The following is a 20,644-nucleotide window of genomic DNA, read 5'->3' on the forward strand; positions in this document are numbered from 1 at the left end:
AAGTCTTAATTAATAGCAATTCAACATTTTAACAGTGTGCATTATGACAAAAATACCCAAGAGTTACTGGAATGTTGAATGAGTTGGAATGAGTTAACGGCTGTCGAATAAAGAGCATATCTTTTACCAGAATTTATGAAATTAAGTAGATACAAGAGATTTTCCTCTAAAAAACAGGGAAAATAATGGCGAAAAGTCGTTGTTTATACTATTAAATTTGTTTACTCCACAAAACCAAAGTATTCTTAGGCTTAGTGTAGCGTAATTAATTAATTTATGGGAAGGGTTTTGTTTTCAGGTTTTCGCTATAATGTCTTTGGTTTTTCTTTCGTAAATGAATTATGCAGTAGTTTCATTGTACAGCACTGTAGGTCGTCCCCATATCGTGTTATTTTTGACATAATAATAGATAAGACAATAAATAAAATACACCCACTTACAATAAATATCAATCATGCTATTTGCTAACGAGTCGTACTCAATCATGAAACGTCAGTATTGTGTTCAATAGTAATTGGCAAAAAGGAGACAGCTATATAGCTTTACTTGCAAATACATAGCTCCGAGGCTCTTGGTAAGCTATTGTAGCGAACGGTTCAATGGTACGCCCGCCATGTTGCGAATGTTGCGAACCGGCCGCCGCAGCGTGATGTAAGCATTTCCGCGCAGATTCGTTGGCGAATTTGGCCCGCCATTCATTGCAGTTTTTTAGTGCGCGGGCGGCGAACTCGCGGCCTTGCGTTGCGCCTACGTCGACAGCCCAACACTACGTTGGCCGCAGACAGAGAGCGCTGTATACGCTAAACTTTCAAATTTAGACTGTTCTAAATTTAAACCAGAAAGATGGAAGTGCCAGTCAAATATTGCCACGTGGGATGTATGTGGGGCTATGTATACTTATTACTCGTTTTAGAACCACGCCCAGTTACTATCATATGATGTATGTACATGCAATTATATTGGTTATTTATCTTAAACAAACTTGACGACTAGGTACTACTTACTATGCGCCCGGTGGTGGTGATAATGGCAGCATTTAGCAGATAAAGATTCCAGCACTACCAAATGAAAGTAACATTAAGCTGCTTCTAAAGGGATACATTAAGTCGAGTCACCGGAGGAGAAGCGACAAAAACTGTTTGGTAGATCTAGATTTACGTGTTTATTGTTAAATAACTTTTTGATTGTCTAAAGAATGTGCTAATGTGTTATACGATATGATATGATACTTTATCCGATCATATAAAATCCTGAAACAGGCTAAAATAAAAGTCTAAAACGAATTAAAAATAAAATATCATATAAATTATATAATTATTTCTCATTATTTTGTAAACTGACGCTCACTTTCGAAGAGTAGTATAAAATGACATGTAATTGTATTTGTATGAAATTTGTAATGTTGACAGAAATAAACTAAACTAAAATAACTTTCTACATAATTGTTATGTTATGGTGATATTTCTCTTTAAGTAGTACAGAGAATCTTCAAAATTTTGATTTTCAACTGAAGCCCTATTAATTATTAAATTCAAATTTATCTCAAAATTTGCAAACTGCCCAGCGGTTTAATGACACGCAGTGCCGCCCGTTGCCCCGTCAGTCACCATCGGGCGCTTGTCGATGACGGACCTGTGTAAAATTTTCTTGATTACCCCACACACCTCACCTCCTAAAATCTAGGTTCGCGTTAAGTAACACTTAGCCACCTAATTAGCTGTGTTAAAGGCAATATCACTCTGCGAGATCCTTTACATAAGATAGCCAAAAAGATTTATATTCACGTAACTTTGCATTAAATCCAAAAATACCCCTAACGGACCATGCAATTTGAGGTTCCCTATGTGGCATAAACACTAAATGGTACAGTGTTAAAGGGCCCTTAAAAATAAAGAAAAAAATCACCGCCATACAGTGAATCCATGTATGGGATTTGGATACTTACTTATAATTTTTTGGATGTTTGCACATCTTATTTGTGTTTTAATTAGTGAAATGAAACGTTTTCTAGATGCTACTAGAACATGCTATCGAAACAATTACTTCACTGTATTAAAAAAATGCAGAGCAGACGTTTTCACTCTACGGCGACGACGACGGTATTAAGCTTTGCGTGGAAAATAAAATCTAAAATGGTGAAAACAGCAGTTCAGTCGGAGCGAGACGCGGAGCTAAACTAATTGGTTTGAATTTTTAAAGCCTTAGTCACTAGCAGTCACGACCATCTCTCAGTTTGTGACTCATATTACCACACAATGTATTACGATTTTATTCATGAACCTTCCTGCAACTTGTTTGTACGTACTTGCGTTTAATTAAACTCAAAAATAAAGCTACGGATATTAACAATAGCATGGAACGTAGGCGTAAGTAGGCACTTAAACAGTATTATTTTCTAAATATACTTACAATATATTTTATTCGAATGTGTTATTTAAAATTATAATTTTGTCTTTCATCACTTCATGAAAAGTTTACCGTAAGTGTTTAGACATAAAGTTAAAATTCGGTTAAGACAGTTATATTGTATATTTGAATTAACTGAATTATTTTCTTTTATAAGTATTTTTATTATTATTTTATTTTATATTTTTATTATTATTTTATTACCATGGTTCCAAGTCACCAAGCCAATCAATTAAAACTTTACCTCAATGGTTTATAAATATGTATTAGTATATTTAATGAATTATTATTAATTTATATTTATAATAATATATTAATTTACCCTGGTTTGAAGCAGGGTTCGAAATTATAATTATCATTGTAAATTACCTTAATAATTAGCACGATAACGATCTTGATATTTAGAAAAGTAATCGGAACTATACAATGCTACAGCTAGCAATGTCTTTGAAATAGAGACGTATCTAAACGTGTTAAGTGTCAGACTGAAAAGTCACAAACCAAATCGATTTTACGAGGACTTTTCTCCGTGTTAGTATTCTTAATGTTTGTCATTTTAGTCAAAATCAAAAAACTAAAGTATGAATCAGCATGGGTAATAGGTATCTTGATAACTTCTAGGCCCGACTTTTTTTAATATAATATCAAGTGACGGGACGAACAAGGGCACCTGATGGTAAGCCACACGCCCGTCCATAACATATACAGTGCCACTCAGAGCTTTAAATAGGAAATATCTGAAGGGCACTGTCACTGCGCCCGTCACCCCGAGACATAAGTTGACAAGTCCCATGTGCCTGTAAATTCACCAGCACCCTTACCCTTACAAACAGGAACACAGTAATGCTGACATTACTCCTTGGCCGCAGAAAAAGGTCAGGTGGCAGTACTTCCCTGGGCTTCACAAGGAGCTCTACTGCTACACAGTCATACTTCAAGTATGACTGTATTAAGTATTACATAATTATTAAATTCGACTGTTTCCACAAAACTCGTATTGTTCAAACAAAGCGGACTAAAGTGTGTAACGAAAATCACGTGACATGACAATTTAATAAGAATACTACGTAATCGTTACAAAAGTAAGTAGGTATTATTTTATAACACTCATGTAAACACAGTAAGTGTATATTTGGAGAGAACGTTAGTAAGTATAGATACCTACTATGCGAAAGCACACAAAATGACATATTTAGCGGAACAATAAATTCAGAATATGAAATAGTAATGTTTATATTGAAATAGTTAGACGCAAAGTAGCAACTAAATTAACATCGTCTTAGTGCAGCCTTAATCTATTGAAAAAAAAAAAACAATTAAAATGCATTTTATAGTATGAGAATCTCCTTGATTTGTGGATTCTGGGACCCTCGGTTGAGAATTTATGTATCAGGATGAGGGCAGTGGCATTGCCCCTCAGATCTTTACGATTTAAAGCGCTGAGTGGCATTGCAGCCGCAATAGACAAGCATGTCGCTTACCACCAGGCGCACGACGTATCGTAAAAAAAATTGGGAGTTTCACAAAAGAAAAACAGTATAAGCTGAGAGCCTTACCTTTTTACCTATATAATACGTGTGACAGACCATGCTATTTAAGGCAAAAGTATTGTGTCAATGTAGAGTCCTTTTATTATTATATTCATCATCAACACATCCCATTGCTCGAAACGGGTCTTCTCTCAGGCGAGGGTTTAGGCATAACATAGTCCGCCACGTTGACCCAATGTTAGTGACTTCACACGTTTTCAGAGGGTTGTGAACCTTCTTCGACGTGCAGGTTTCATTACGATATTACGTTTTTGTGAAGTTTGTTCAAGAATGTATACGGTTCAATTTGTACATCGTTAAGCTGCTTTGTGCACCATTAACTAACTGCCTTTCACCTAAAACTCCGTAATAATTTGTAAGGTTGCCTGGAAGAGATCGCTATCTAGCGATAAGGCCGCCGATTGCACCTTTAACTAGGTATGTCATATTTTTTGTATTGTCACTGTTATTATTTTGTGGGCAATAAAGCTGATTCTATTCTATTTTTGTTTACAAAAAAGATATTTTTGTTTGAAACAAATTCCCCGAGTTCGCCTCAAAAGCCGTAAAAGTTTCCTCCGCACCACAAAGACTACGAGTGACCATCCAATTTCACTAAGTGTGCACTGTGGAAACGGAAGAACTCCCCACCATCTATCTGGTTTCATCATACCTCAAGAGCAATTACCACCAGGTTGCGATCTGCGGTTGTCCGTGTGGAAGTCCTTAAATCGACTACGCACTCAGGTAGGACACTGCAGAGACACGTTGTGTAAATGGGGTTTCAGGGATGCTAGACTAACCCAATGTGACTGCGGTGCTCTAAGACAGTCCATGCAGCACTTACAGTGCCCCTTGTGTCCTAATACCTGTTCAGTCAAGTCAGTGACAGCGCAGTCAAGGTAGCAACATTCTATTTACGGTCAATATAGTCCTAAAATAAAAGAAGTATCAACACGATAAGAAGAAGAAGACCGAAAAAACCCAAGGTAAACTTAAATTAAATTTCGCACGTAAATTCCGAGAAATTCATAGGAAAATCTTATAGGCCCGGAACCCACGGCTTCTGCTTGAGAGGCGGCAGGTCAAACCGTTAGGCTACGTCCTTTTTTTATGTTGTATTATATTACAATGAATTAAAGATGACTTCTAAAACAAACTTTAAGGTAAATTAAGCAGGGAATGGAAAGTATAAACAGACTTCTAGCTTTAACACTTGAGTTTTCAGAATCGAGTTTACACCGCGCCCAAGGCCATGAAAGGTTCGTGACAGTATCTGGAAAGTATGGCCTTGTGTAGCATTACAATACTTACTGGCCTTTAACGCTTTCTAAATTATTTCATCTATAAATGTCCATTACTGAACCTAACTTTATTGTTTTTTTTTTATTTTAAACCGAAAGCAACTATAATGCACTTATTTTTTTAAGAAAAGTTAAATTATTTAATTATGGCAGCCTTTTCTAGTTTCTTCTTTATAAATATTTAACAAGTTCAGTATTTCATACATTCAATTCGTGTAATAATTCCTATTGTTAGTAATTTTCCTACTTGTTGTTATTTAAATTTTAAGTTATATATTATAATTTTAATGTTAACTGCCGTACCATCTCGTCTTACAGCAGTTGAGCTGCGACATATACTGAGTTGGATCCGTTTCAGTTTATAATTGTAATCATTAATCTGTTCTGTATTAGTCTTAATAAGCTGGATAAACGTTTCTTTTATTTCGATTAGGTAGTTTGAGGACGAGCATCTAGACGGATATAAACTACTGAGAAACAGAATTCTTTCTTTCGGTTTTGACTTAGATAACAATCTGTGAACATGCGTCCCTGAGTGCAGGAAGAGAACGCTAACTAGACAAGCGCATTGTTTGCGCAGGTGCGCAAACGCAACTTTGTCCTCCAAATTATCGCCTGCAGCTCAAACACGCACAGGAATGTCGAGGATCTCTCCGAACGTTATTCTTTATTCGTGACCTACTCATATACTCTATATACACAGGTTTATTTGATACATACATGTTATTTAAGTTCAAGTGTAAAAGTGTTGCCTTTCACACAACACACATTTTAAGTTCATTTATAATACTAAGTGACGGGACGGACGGGACGAACAAGTCGTGTGTCTGGTGATAAACGATACGCCTGTCCCTAACAGTTGCAGCGCCACTCAGAGCTTTAAATCGCAAAGATCTGAGGGGCACTGCTACTGCGCCCGACACCCAGAGACATAAGTTGACAAGTCTTATGTGCCTGTAATTTCACTAGCAAGTGGTAAGGCCCTTAAACCCGAACGCAGTAATGTTCACATTACTGCTTGGCGACAGAAATAGGTAAGGTGGCAGTAAAATTCTCAATAGTATGCGTCTTCATTAATTCATTCTCAGACATATCGAGTCATGGCTCTTATATTTAATATTCATAAAGTTCAATTCTCTGTATGTGATAAATTGGAAATGACATTAATATTATTGTATAACTCGTATATATGCAAATACTTACCTACGGTGAAACACGCAGACACTCAACATATATCTAAGGACTACTCATAGATATATGGTACTTACTAGCGCAGCAAAAAATGAAAATGACTTAATGAAATTTATACGAAAAATCAGAGACACGTCATGCATTCCTTAATTTTTTCATAGAGAACAAAATGCTTATTAAAATAATCTCCAAATGTGATTAGTGGTCCTAAAACTTTAACTCGTTTTCTGTAATTTTTTGCAAATGTAAAGTTAGTCAATGTTTCATCGGAATGTGTAATAAATAGCCCTTGTACCTTGCACACAGTATTCAGCTATGCGCCCAAGAAATTTGATCGTCTTTACCTTTTATATTTGCTTATTGGAGGACTCTACACGTGCTCACAGTTTTCCACTTATTTTAAAATATTTTATTAAGAGTTCAGTTTTGTTTACTTGTTAAATATTATGCATCGTTTTGTGTCCTTTGAAAATTAAATTTAGGTTTATTATTACAATTAATTTTGTCTTAAATAAATAATAATAATAACGCACACACTCAACATAGCCCCGCACTAGGGAAACTCTGTGTCGCGGTGCCATGGACACATACATAGACAACCACAAATATCACCCAAACTCACGAGAGAAATAAATGTAGGCCATACAACTATTTCTCCCGGCTCGGGAATCGAACCTGGGACCTCTGCGTGGCAGTCCGGCATGGTAACCGTTCGGCCACGGAGGCAGTTGTCTAGACAATAGCGATTGTAATAATTATTATAGAGATCTTTATTTCGCTAAAACGACCTTCCAATATATCTAAACAGTTAAGGTAAACATATAATTGATAGCAGACTATATTATTCATAATTAACTAGTAGTAATTATATCATTATATACGACATATAATACAAATATCTAATGGCATTGCCTAACCTTAACCTTTTGTCTAAATAGTTAAGGTTAGCTTTTAACAACAGCAATGAAATGATGAGAGAGAAATTAAGGCTATATGTATTATAATAGCAGCTCCTCAGTTTTATTCAGACTTTACTTTACTTATCTTACTAGGCCTCTTCATAAACTAATCTACCATAACTTCATTAGATCTGGAACAACCATGACAGCCGATTGCTATTGTAGAGAAATGAGGACGATGATGGAAAGACTTGCAGAGAAACAACCACGTTTAGTTGACGATCTTCACCGCTACTTTTACATGATAACTATACTGAAGGCATATTACCGAAGAATTTCCACCTAACAGAAATGGCAATTTGAAGTTCGCATCTCTACATTCACTCCTGGCGTGTTGCCTATGACCATTTTTTTCCTAAATTTTTGAGAATTGGGAATCCAAAGCTTCCAGAAAGATGGCGGAAGTGCATTAATTGATAGCATGGATGCATTTTAACAAAATAAATGTTATTTTGTACAACATTGTTTCAATGTTAATTCTCCTACACAAAACGGCAATTGTTTACTAGAACGAAATAGTTTAACATGCAATCGTCAACTTCCATAAAACTCGAATAGCCCCGAAGTTTAGAATATAAAAGTAGTAGCATACCTTCCCTAGCATACCTTTCTATGATTTATATTTGTTTGTATTTTCTTTTTTGGTGCAATATTCATACACTACTTACCTTTTATATAGGGACTATGGCAGTGACGGATATAGTTACTACAGAAATGAAAGAATAGTCTGACATGAAATAGATTGAAGACTCATAAATTATTAAAATGTTTATAACTGCCATTCACCGGAATAAATTTTGGGATGAGCCTTACCGACACATATCACTAGTAGCGTTTATAAACGACACTTAAAATTTATAACAGACAAATAAGAACTTGTTTTTCATTACCTCTCATTTACAGAATAAGAAACGAGGCAACACCGAAGGTCTATTCTATTTATTTGACATCCGTCCATTATATTAATATTCTAGTCTAGACTTATTTAGCTCGACCTAAGGCTATTCATACCACAATCATTAAACAAAGCAAATTATCCTACATTAAGTGTAGGATTCATAGATCAAAGAACTTGAACTTTGTAAGCGCTTTTTAATAGAATTTCCTGGGACATAAAAGGTTTTTTAGTGTGTAATAATTACAAAAATGGTGTTTATAATAATATGTACACAGACTCATCACATCACGAGGTTACACATACCGAATTACTAACTTTTGATGTCGTGAATAAAATCTATTTATAATGTTGACGTCGTCGCTCCACATTCTTATCTCTGCGTACGCTGAGGGCTAAGTCGACATGTTCAGTGTTTGTTACTACTCGGGACTAAGAACAAGGATCTACTCAACCATGCTTTACTCACAAGTTTATTTACAGACATGATTCGCGCGACAATTATTTTATCGAGAACATATAACGTTGTTTGTATGGTAACTGTATAATTACTGGAAGCCAAGTAGATAGTAAGATCACCAATTCACAGCTCCAGTTACTCTATTTTGCTTAAATTAACAGCAACTAACAGCATTTTTCGTTTGTCAACAGCACGTCCGATGATCTCGGCGAGCCTCCCCAGCGAGGCGCTGGCCCAGCTGGGGCCGTTGGGGCAACTGAGTCATCTGTACCCGCCGGTGCCGTCGGCCGGCGGTATGACGCCCGAGTTCCTGGCGCCGCCGCCACGTCCGTACGCGCGCTACGGGCCACGGCGGCCGCGTGACGCCATGCCCGCGCCGCCACCGCCCTCCACACCGGGATTTCCGCCCGTGCCCGGCGCCTATGTGCCGTACCTGCCGCACCCTAGCCATGCTGCGCACCCGGCGTCTTACGCCCCATACCTGTACCGTGCGCGCGCGCCGCAGCCACCCGCCAGCTACCCCGTGCGTCCGCGACCCACCTCCGGGTTTGTGCCGCCAGCGCCGCAACCCCATTCACCACCAGTTTCGGCACCAGCGCCTGCCCCTCCACCCCGAGAGGTAGGCATCTTTCTGATAATTACTGTTCTAAAACATGGTTGAGATATGTCGTTGTTAGAAGTTTATAAACGGAAGTACTTATGCGTATATATTCGTGATGAGTATGATCATGACACTACAATTAAACAAAAAACAATTCACGATAGCTATCGCTCTACAATTAACATATGTATCCGTAAGTTCAAACTATTATGTTACATTTCAGGAACCACCAAGATCTCCTGAACGAGGAGCACCAGCTCCTTACTTCTGTCGAGGCGCCCTCATACGACTTGAAGATGGATCGCTGCGGCGGGTGGAGGAAATGCGCACCGAGGACTTCGTGATGAGCGCTGACAGGATCAGCGACCTTGCGCTCACGCAGTGCACACTGCTAAGGCTCGACGAGCGAGGAGATAAACTCGCGCTCACACTCACTTATGACAGAAATCGGTCACAGGTATACGTTCGTAATTCGTGTCTAACGCGAGAAAGTGAAATGTATAGAGCAGATTAGTCATGACTTTATTAAATATGTTTATTGACGTAAAGCATACTAACACCTTCTAATTTCGATTTCAGGTGGAGCTGGAATCGACCATAGAGCACCCTTTTTTCGTGTACGGCCGAGGCTGGGCTTCGTGTCGACCCGAACGCACGCTGGCGCGGTATGGCCTGCAAGTCCAAAGGCTGCAGGTCGGCGATGTGTGTGTCTCGCTTGTGGCGAAGAAACACGCCGCAGGGGCCGTTTCGGTTTCCCTACCCGCAATGTCATACACGACAACAGCGCCGATCGCCACATCAAGGCCTCTAGAACCGATAGTAACAACGTCGTTACCCCTATCCGCGCCGCCACCGCAGACGCACCCGGAGAACCTCAGTGTGAAAGAGGACGCAAGGAAGAGGCGATGGTCTGCATCAGATGTCGCGGAAGACGCTCCGCCTCTGAAAAAACGCTAATCTCGGCGACGTTTTCGTCCAAAGGACGAAGGACTATGAGTGAATTGTGATCGACTTCGTTGTAAAGACTTTGATTTCTCTTGTGTTTCAATCTTCCCCGAATTGTTTTCGGACATTGTGACGAGCCAGTTGAATTTACGCAAAGATACATGTTAAATAATTCCGGACAGTCAACCATGTGCTACATTAGAATTTGCTGACGTCAATAAACAATCCCAGTGACAGTGACGCGAATATGATTTATTTGTATTTTGACAATACCGTAAGCGGCATTCCGATGTACGCTTACGTTAATCTATTTGGGAATTCTAGGTGCTTTTTACTGTCGGGTGCTTCTGTACGCGTTCGTGTACGATGTTGTAAATATGTATGTATTCTAGGTCAAGTTGAATGTTCCACTCCATGACTTGACTATGCTGTGTCACAAAAGCGGTGTTATAGTCGTCGTGTATTACCTTGCAACGTAACGTGGTAACGTTAATTCACCGAATGTAGCAAGCTTCACGTAATACATGGCGTAACAGCTGTCAGTCTTCGCGACACAAGTTTGACGACTATACTACGCCAAATCTGATACAATAAAAAGTTTGATACTGTTTAAAACAGACGAGCAGAACAAATAACTTAAACCAATACAACCACTACATATTTTTGCATGTTCTCAACAACTTAGAGTAAATATTTTTCCAATGAGCACAAAAATAACAATGTGTAAGTTTCTACCAGATCTTAAAATAGGTTAGATATTGTGATAACCAATGAGATTTTAAATCGCCAGTCTGCCACACTCTAGGCAGTGCATATGTAGAATGTAAAATGGTACAATGGATGTTAGATTGTAGCTAGTAGTATTGGGCTGACGTGTGCTTAAAGTTTAGACTGATTCTCGTTCTTCGTGGGTATCTCAATCATTTCACGAGTGCCTGTTGGCAGAACAGGGGGAATTTCACATCTCTGCTCTCATAGTATGCCTTCCAAAGCAAACAAACGGCTGTGGGATTTCATGTAGTTTCGTTGAGGCAGACATGTCAGGTTCCGTTTTCCCCAAGGTTGTGACCGCAGACATATCCATCGACAGTATTGTCGTTTCTTATCATCTTTGCAATACATCACCGACATTCTAACAAAACAAACCCATCTTGGGACATCTTTCTTCCACTTCTAGACGTACCTCGCATAATTAAGCTAGACCCACATTTCTCTTTCATCGGAAGTCCGCAAGTGAGAGAGAGAGACGCGAATGTGGCTTTACCTAATTAATTCGTGAAAACTGTAGAGAGGGTTCGATATTTAGTACTTCGCTGAATAGTGGCAAATACTTCTGACAAATAATTTGATCGTTTTATTACAAAAGTTTATATAAAATATATATGTATATTGTAAAAATTAAATATGTATAATCATGGTTATTAGATGTCATCTCTATTGATTTTTGACGTCCATGTGTGATACACATACTTTTCTATGAAAACATGTATACATAATAAACAGACGGTCTGTGATATTTTGTAGTTATTGGTCAGAGTTGGTATGAAGTATTGCTTGAATAAAAGAAATATTATATAATGTTTAAGGGTAAGCTGTAAGAAGAATGTATATTTATTGTATACTCAAAATAAATACACTGATGATCTAAGCAGCAGAAAACAAAATAACAAGTAGCATCTGTGATTGATATACACTATAACGTTATGCGAAATAACGACAAATGCATGGCCATATCAAAAAAATCTTTTAATGTATTGTTAAGTAAAACTAGTGTCATTTATTTGGATTTAAATTCTTTTCTAAATTATTTTGCATAATCATTATACTGTATTTTCCTTCTTACCAAAACGATCGCTTATATATATTTGTACAAGAAGATGACAGAAATTATTTAGATCAAAGCCTACTCAGCTGATTTCTTAAAATAATTGGTCTAAATCAAGCTCGTATTCTGTGCTGTTTGAATTGTCTGTATTACGTCATCTTCGCAAAAAAAATTACGAAATGCCACTTTGTGTAGACGTGTAAACGAATTGCCATAAACCACAACAAGATAATAAATTAAGATTTAATTTTGTGACTGGGGCTAATTTCTTTAAGCTCGCTAAAGGGTCGCCGTCAATGGTATAAGATTTAGTTAAGTTGTTGACGACAGCAAACAATGACACGCGTACGTTAATGAACAGAAGCGTGAAAAGGATGAATTCAACATTTCATCCTTTCCACACTTGGTGGCAATGTCCTAATGAGACACTTTTTGGCGGTTATGTATGACTAGCCCCTTATCTATGTTTATGAAAATAGCCCCATATTGGTTCCGTGGACCTGCCACTCGCCACTCGCCCCATAAACGCGCTCAGAACGTGAACGATAGGTATGAGTTAAAAGTTAGTTTCATTGTACCGAAATTTGTTACGTGCTTGTTAATGTATGTTAAACGACCATTGAGTACGGACACCTCAGACGAATGGTGTTGTACAAAAGTTAATAATTTGTTGTATAATGTATGTAATTGTAGTTTTTATCGTCTTTATATTATTAATTTTGTAATTGTAATGAAAGATCTCATTTTATTAATCGGTATTTTCTAACAAGGCGCTTTCATTAGATCATGACTAAGCCTACCTCACAAACTTTAAGACTAGTGCCTCAGCGGGCGATGACGTCACGCGAGCCTGTCGCAAACAAGTCTAAACAAGATCTCAATTTGATGAAAATAAACTTTTAAAAAGACTGGGACGCTTTACTGAATGTTGTGGGATAGTAGTTTCTTTGAAGATATTACTTAAATTATGAGATAGGAGCATTTATTTTGTAAACGGGCGAGCGCTCATTCCGTCGCATGTCCTGTAAGCTCCGCTTCCGACAAAAGGATGATTAGTACAAAATTCGTTGTCTAAAGTATTATTTCCCAAAATCCAAATTCAGAAAGTATTAATTTAATTTCAATGAAAGGTGCTATATTGCTTTGATGAATGTGGTTCAGACGTAATCATGGTAGACTTGATGAATTCATGTTGATCCGTTTTATAGTCACGCATTCGCCGTGTAATAGCTAGTTGTTGGCACAATCGATGTTCTTCCGCGCCTCCTAGTACATTTAGAGTCAATTAAGCGTTAATAATGTTGTGTGAATCGTGCTGTGTACTTCTTCATCTCATAGTCTGTTTAAATCCGATGTTTGTTTACTTGCGATAATAAATACATTATGCTCGGCTTAGTACGTTTGCTATTGGATGTACTTCCTTTCGACTTTTGAATGGAAACTTAATAAGACATTGTTAATTTGAATATGTTATGTTATAAACGTGTTGAACTCAGGTATGTATGAATGTAAGTTGTGTGTATACCTGGCAGACAAAGTCAAAATATTTGTACCATAGTATAATAAGAGCAAATAAGGCAACTCACGCCAGTTCAGCGCGTAAATGCCTACACTTCGTTCGGAGCGTAGATAGGATTGTTACATTATTGTTTTAGTTATACCTACAGGTTGTAAATATAATTAAAAAAAACTGTTCATTACAGTGTTCTCGTGCTATATAGAAATAACGTTTGTTAAACGCAGTAGTATTTAATTACGTATTGATATTTTTATACCAGTATCGAAGATATGTATATTGATTATGAAGTATGATTACGAAATAGAAATGAAATGCTGAACAATTCAGAATTTGAGGCACTCTTGTTCAAGCTATCACAAACAACAATAAACACGCGTACTATTTTTATGTCATTTTTTAAACACCAAGCGACCGCTTCAGTTCTATAATTAAAGGCGCGTGTGACGACTCGCGCTGTGCAATGCGAGTGCACGGTGAGATTATGCGAATGTGTGGCAGCGGACGTGCACATATACAAGCCGCTCTGCTACGCTTTTTTGGAGTTACCATACTTGTCTTATTTATTATACTATGGTTACACGCAGAGATATATAATAAAATAATGAAAACTTTTCACAGTTGCCAATATTAGCTATGGTCAGTAATAGTTCCATAGTTTTAGTTGCCCACTAATAATAATGACATAATGTTCGACACAAACGATTGTGCCATCTGTAACACTTCGCAAGGTACTTTATTCGTGCAACATTTTTATGTGAAACTGACGTGTGACAACATTCTTGTTGATGTTTAAAAAAAATTTTAGACTGACGTCATTTTTACTTGAAATGTGTTTGTGATATAATGATACTTAGGGCGCCTTCAAATTAGACGCTTATAGAAGCGCCACAGTGGCGCGTATGTTTTACTCTTCGATCAAATATATTGGTTTTACTAACTAAATGTGACTGCTGTTCTAGATATTGTATGAAAATTAGTAGCGGCTGCTGCGCCACCGACGCGCCACTGCAGAGCTTCTATAAGCGTCTAATTTAAAGACACTCATAAGCATACTGGAAACATTTTACTTATAGCAGTTAAAAGACGACCGTATTCTTTTCTACGTTCTCGTGTGTTTACAAATGTAGAGAACAGGAAATGTTGTGTCATTTAATTAATAGAAAATAATTATTATAAAAATTGTTATATAATCATAATGACAAATATGGCAAAATTATATATTGTATATTTTATTGCGTAGCGGAATGAGTACTATTTCAGATTAATGTAAATGCAGAAAATGTTATAGACCGAGATGTGTTAAATAAGTTAACTGTTTGTAAAAAGGAGAGAAAAATATGTATAATTGAATATTTCTATGCATTCGTTTTATTTTTATATACCCCCTTTCATTACCGCTGATAAAAACCTTCGAATTAAAGTGATATTATTACATTCTTACATCACGAAACATTCAAAACCAATAACAATTATTAAGTACTGTTATTGCATCATGATACGCATTTTGGAATAGTATAATTATAGAATAACAATGTGCCAGACAACCGCAGCAGTGATTTGAAGGGCTAGCACGACACGGTACGACTAGCGCGAGAGCGACATAAAGCACGAGATACTACTCTCGCATACAGATATCACGCTTTTCGTCGCTCTCGCGCAAGTCGCGTCTTGCCGTACTCGCCCTACTGGTCACGTTCTAACGAATCCCTTTTATTATGAGTACTAGAGTAACGAGATTAACTCCGAGGCACTCATCACCACGCTCCGACACCCGAATTAATGTACTAAATAGGTTGTAACCGCTAATGTGCCGTACCTGGTTCACGGCAATAAAATAGAACACTCTGGTCCACATAATTTATTTCATAAGAGGTAAGAAAAAAGAAAGCTGTAACAAAAAGATGACGAATATAAAAAATAGGTACAACGTTATAAAAAACACTCCCTACTTAAGTACTAAAAACGTGAGACAGACATACCCCGAAAGGGCCGAGTTATACAATATTACAAGGTTAGATTAGTATTAAAATTGGCACATTATTTAGGTTGAAACGGTCGGTTCAGCGATTGAGCAAAAAATGACGACGGGACGAAACAAAATAAGAATGACGAGGCAAAGGAATTAAAGAACGACTTAAAATTTGAAAAGAAATGGCCAGGAACCAGAGAAAAGGTGATAAAAAGGTGGGATGACGATGGAAGGAGGTCACATCGTCACAGTACTAATTGATTCTACTGGGAATCGAACTCAAGACCTCCGCATCTAGCGTCCACAATACTAACCGCTGGTCCAACGAGATAGTCCGTAGATATCACTCACTTATCATGCATGTTCTATTTACAAATTAACTATACAAAAAAACTACAGAGATATAAAATTACTTACAAAGGTTTATTTCAGTTATCACAACATAGAAATACTAGGCGTACATAAATATTCTAGAGGTGCTCATTCATATATCAGAATTAAGGTCCAGTTTTACCTTCTCACCCGGTTTGAAGGCGGGCATACCAAGGTAAGGGCACGTGGCGCAGCGAAACGCGTCGCCTAGGTAACACTGGAATTATACAAACGAAAATTAAACGTTCAGCGCTGCATGTAATAATTTATTTATTTTTAATAAACAAAATGAAATTTCGTTTAGATTTTGTGACAAAGCAGAGAAACAGCAGAAAGTTTAAAATTTGTAACAGGTTAACACTGATTAAGTCAAGTTTTAATAAATAAAATAGCTTTAATTTATTTTTTATTGAATGTCAGAACGTTTCACCGTCATGACATTCAATTATTTTTTGTAAAATTACTCCACTAGTTTGTTATAATTATTAATACAAGGATCGAACACTTATTAAAAGCGCCTTCGATGGTGCTACGGCTAAAAAGTCGTCGAAAACCAAACACAAAGATCCGACACCAAGCACATAGAAAAATTCATGAGGTCCACTGGTTCGTTCCATGGCTTAGTTGGCATAGCGTCTGACACAGTTTGCTAGGAGACGTTAGTTTGAATCCGGCCGGATCGAAGGAGTTTATTCTATGTGTTCGATGTTTGTATTCATAATTATAAAATAGCTTTTTCAACATCAGTTTACGTAATTTAGAGGAACGTAAAGTCAACCTCGAACCACTCGACAAACCTTAAATTCAAACTCCAAATTAGACCTAAAATAAAAAAGTATTGATGTGGATTTACCGGTGTTTCGCTAAATGTGCTGGTATGTGTACTATATAATATTACATTTAAAGGTAATAATAAAATTAAGTGATCTATCAAAAGTGCTAAACATACATACACATTTAAATAAAGCACACAAACATTGGATGCATATTTCAAGTAAGACTTATAATTATACATAGGTATGATACATGATAAAAAGAGCACCACCACAACTGCAAAATTAATAGTTATACACAAAAATAAGCATTAGGATCAATGGAGTAGCCTATGTAATATGCTTACGTCAATACAATGATGATCATTGTTCTGTAAATTTAAAAGATAAGGAAATACTCACACTTCCACAGGATGATTTGGGTGCATCTTTCTTTTCTCCAGCTAACTCTTCTGCCAACCCACACGAACAGTCCGCGCAAGCCTTTCGTTTGCCAGTCGTTGCACACACTGGAAATTAAGAAAAATGCCTTCAACATGTAATCCTTTTTTACAAGAATGCAAGTCTATATGATGGTACTTAAAAACTAAATAAAGATAGTAGGTACCAACTAGCGCTCATTCAATAAAACTATTTGAATAGCGTCATTATCTTTTGAAACAACGACATTGACCGCAACGATCAGCGCCGCGCGCAACACCGGACTTGGAACACAAAACCTCGACGTGTTTGTATTTAGAGCGCATAATGTAGGCTTGCGTTCCATTATCAAGATAATACAGCAGATATGACTGTCAAAACATGAAGCATTATTACAAATAAAATGAATATTTATTAAATACATAGAGAAAATTAGAAAGATTCAAATTGGTATTATGTTTTACTACTGGACAAAAAATACATATATTGGTATATTTAAAATCCATGAAGTTATCAAATTAAAAATGATTTTAAGTTTTAAGAAGATAACAATATAAGTACAGTGCCCATGGTGTATATAGAATTAACTGTACAACAACTTACCTCTCAAAGATTCCTTATCAGGTTTTTTCAAATCATCTTCATCCAGTAACTGGTCAGCGTCAATAGTCTCCGTATCATTGGCTCCAGTCCATGCTGCTTCTATTGTGTCGTCAATTTTCCACACTGCTGGCTTGTTCCCCAACTTGAGAGATGCTTTTGAGCCTACCTGTAATATTAAAGGCACCCTTGTAATTCCAATATGTTTTAGTATTACAATATTAGAAAAATAAAGGACAGAAATTGTGCTCAAGCACAAACTAGAGAAAGGGGGTTATGAAGGCTTTCGTTCAGTATTACTACATTGCCATATAAAGCACATACTATGGCTAATTAAAAAACACGATGTTAACATTATGTATTATAGTCACGGAGAGAGCCACCAAAATGTATTAAATTATATCTATTTATTTATCAATTTTTTAAACTATGGACATTGACCAAAAAGATGATTGGTGTGAAAAAAAAGTAAAAAACCTAATTTTAAGTAATTGGGAAACACATGCTCGATCCATAGGGTTGTATTCCAGAACCGTACTCAATGTTCAAGTCAGGATTTGAGCAGACATGAGTAATATTTCAAGCACTGGAAATATGACCCTAATGGCAATGACTTGAGTATGATTTCTATTGCTTTGAATCATACTCAAGTCCTGACTTGAGCATTGAGTAGAGTTCTAGAATACAACCCTTAGACACTTTCGATGTTGTGTATTTATGCTATTCTGCCATAGATATCAACTCTATGACAAAATAGTGATACCTAATATGGGCAGAATTGGGAAGCACCAAAATTATTATTATTTCGATGAATCTAAGCTAATGAATTAATTCTATCATTTTAAAAATCTTGTCATTCATGCTAGCACTATAACTTAATTAACAGATATGTTAACTAAGTTATTAATTCTAGAACTTGATTAATTCAAATATCCCATAAATTGTAAATAGTTTTATTTTAACATTAATTTTAGAGATCCAGACCATCATTAAACTGAATTATCTTAATGTGGCACATCTAGGATAATATAATAATTTATTTTGGGACTTTTAAATCCACAGTGTTAAACAATGTAAGTTAAGCTATATTTTACATTTAAACAAGTGAAACTCTGACAGAATGGTGTGTGGCATAGCTAAAGGCTTACAGCCTTGTGCAGCACAGCTCCACCCAGAACTGCAATATTGGAGAGTTCCTTCTGTCCTGCAGCTGCATTGCCGATCTAGAAGTACACCATACACACCATACTTTCTTATAGTAGCAATGATCTATACACGCTTCAGCAACATTAGAGGCATTACAGATTTGCAGCAAACTAAATAGCACCTTAAAGTATGAAGGAATTCAAACAGTACAGAATAGACAACCTCAGTGGTCCAATGGGTTTATACTGTGGGTGCTGGATGAGGTCCCAGGTTTGATTTCCAGTGTGACCAAATTGAGAAGTGAACCTTTTAAAATTGTTTCTTGTATGGGTGTTCTGGGAATTTATGTTGCTCTGGTACTCATAGTACAGGGAATTCTCTAGTTTGAGACCAGGCAATTGGTGTGATCATCTGGCATATTATTATTAATATATTAAATATTACCTCAAACTTTGGTTTCTCTGCTACATAAACACCATCCAACTCTTTAGTAACATTCACAAATCCATTCAACTTGAGAGTGGTAACTAAGTCTTTTTCATCTTTCAGAACTAACTTTCCACTGGGTTTGAGAAGTTTAACTATGATAGCGAGTAGGCTGTCGGTGTGCTGTACTGCATTTGGACTCAACCAGTTTGAAAGAACCACGTCGAATGTTGAAATTGGTCGAGATGCTGAAAAATCGTAACGATTATACAATATACTGACTGGCGCAAAACATTCAAAAATGTTTAGAGGACGTATTTCCTCACATTCTGTAATCATATCCGAGTTTTCCAGTATAATATTTCCACCAGAAATGCCTTGGATTTGGTTGACTAAATTGCCGATGTCATCTTGTGAACTGTTCTTCCAAATCACAAGCACGTTGTCGCCGATTTTTATATTATTCATAGTTGTTGTATTCTGTAGTTTCGGCAAAAAACACTTGTAAGTCCACTTATTGGTGATATATAACTAAAGAATAAAACCGTGCACTTTGAACAATTTTAGTTTCATGAATGATTTTTTTTTTGTTTTAATAGGACCACAAAATAATTCTGAATGTGACACTGACAGCTGACACAAATATATCTAATTGAACTGACAGATTGTCGTGATAACTATTTAATTAAAAAAAAAACTATTATTTGATACTTCCTACATTTACATGAATTATGTCGAATACAAGAAATCCAGCCGCACATATTATTGAAAAAAGAAAAATAAAGTTATGTTTCAATAACAATAATTATAGAGTTAGGTGTCTATATTTTACGTGCATTTATTTACATATAAAAATGCAATAAATTATACAACTAAACATATATAGGTATTGAAAGCTATTATTATTGTTATCAGAGAACAAAAAGTAACGAGAATGGACACTCTCCGCTTCTCCCTAGATTTAGATACCGCACCACGCCCCGCACCACAAACTACTAATACAAGACCCCGCACATTGACGGTCACATTGACTGAACGACAAGGCTGTCGTCGGCGAATCGTTTTTGCGCTAAGGCGGCTTTGATGTTTGATTATAGTTTTCATTTATTCATTACGAAACTTGTACGTTCCGAAAGATGAAACGACGATAAAAAAACGTATGCCTGAGATTTATTCAGATATTGTTTTCTTCATTTATTTAGTGCAGAATAGATATATATATATATAAATATATATATATATATATATATATGTGTGTGTGTGTGTGTGTATGTATGTATATATATATAATACAGAAGTTATAG

At 36.6% G+C, this 20,644-nt stretch overlaps 2 protein-coding genes across 3 annotated transcripts in view; one reads left to right on the plus strand and one right to left on the minus strand.

The window, feature by feature from the left end:
• Positions 1 to 11,641, plus strand: part of LOC113228087 (ataxin-1-like) — a 49,810-nt gene extending 38,169 nt beyond the window's left edge. Inside the window, exons 2-4 of one of the 2 annotated variants that reach the window (XM_026461234.1) lie at positions 8,936 to 9,363; positions 9,569 to 9,802; positions 9,925 to 11,641. In XM_026461234.1, coding sequence (XP_026317019.1) covers positions 8,944 to 9,363; positions 9,569 to 9,802; positions 9,925 to 10,302 — 1,032 coding nt within the window. In that variant the 5' untranslated portion in view covers positions 8,936 to 8,943 and the 3' untranslated portion in view covers positions 10,303 to 11,641. The remainder of the gene's footprint in view (positions 1 to 8,935; positions 9,364 to 9,568; positions 9,803 to 9,924) is intronic. The other variant, XM_026461235.1, reaches the window with a different exon arrangement.
• Positions 11,642 to 15,581: 3,940 nt separating this feature from the next.
• LOC113227986 (anamorsin homolog) lies at positions 15,582 to 19,855 on the minus strand. The gene is made up of 5 exons (XM_026461100.1): positions 19,667 to 19,855; positions 19,359 to 19,588; positions 17,772 to 17,937; positions 17,151 to 17,257; positions 15,582 to 16,192 (listed from the first exon to the last, which is right to left on the minus strand). The coding sequence occupies exons 1-5, from the start codon at positions 19,806 to 19,808 to the stop codon at positions 16,088 to 16,090; spliced, it is 750 nt and encodes a 249-aa protein (XP_026316885.1). The 5' UTR covers positions 19,809 to 19,855; the 3' UTR covers positions 15,582 to 16,087.
• Between the last annotated feature and the right edge of the window lie 789 nt (positions 19,856 to 20,644).

This window comes from Hyposmocoma kahamanoa, unplaced genomic scaffold (assembly GCF_003589595.1).
Source record: "Hyposmocoma kahamanoa isolate Upper Pololo Valley unplaced genomic scaffold, ASM358959v1 220, whole genome shotgun sequence".
In the NCBI taxonomy this organism is placed as follows: domain Eukaryota; kingdom Metazoa; phylum Arthropoda; class Insecta; order Lepidoptera; family Cosmopterigidae; genus Hyposmocoma; species Hyposmocoma kahamanoa.

Bases quoted from the DNA above. Each gene is read 5' to 3' on its own strand.
- LOC113227986 (XM_026461100.1), bottom strand. From the start codon at position 19,808: ATGAATAATATAAAAATCGGCGACAACGTGCTTGTGATTTGGAAGAAC. The intron at 17,938-19,358 runs GTAATATTTAAT...TTAATATTACAG, and splicing joins CAGAGAAACCAAAGTTTGAG to GTAGGCTCAAAAGCATCTCT. The intron at 17,258-17,771 runs GTAAGTTGTTGT...CTTAATTTCCAG, and splicing joins TGATAAGGAATCTTTGAGAG to TGTGTGCAACGACTGGCAAA.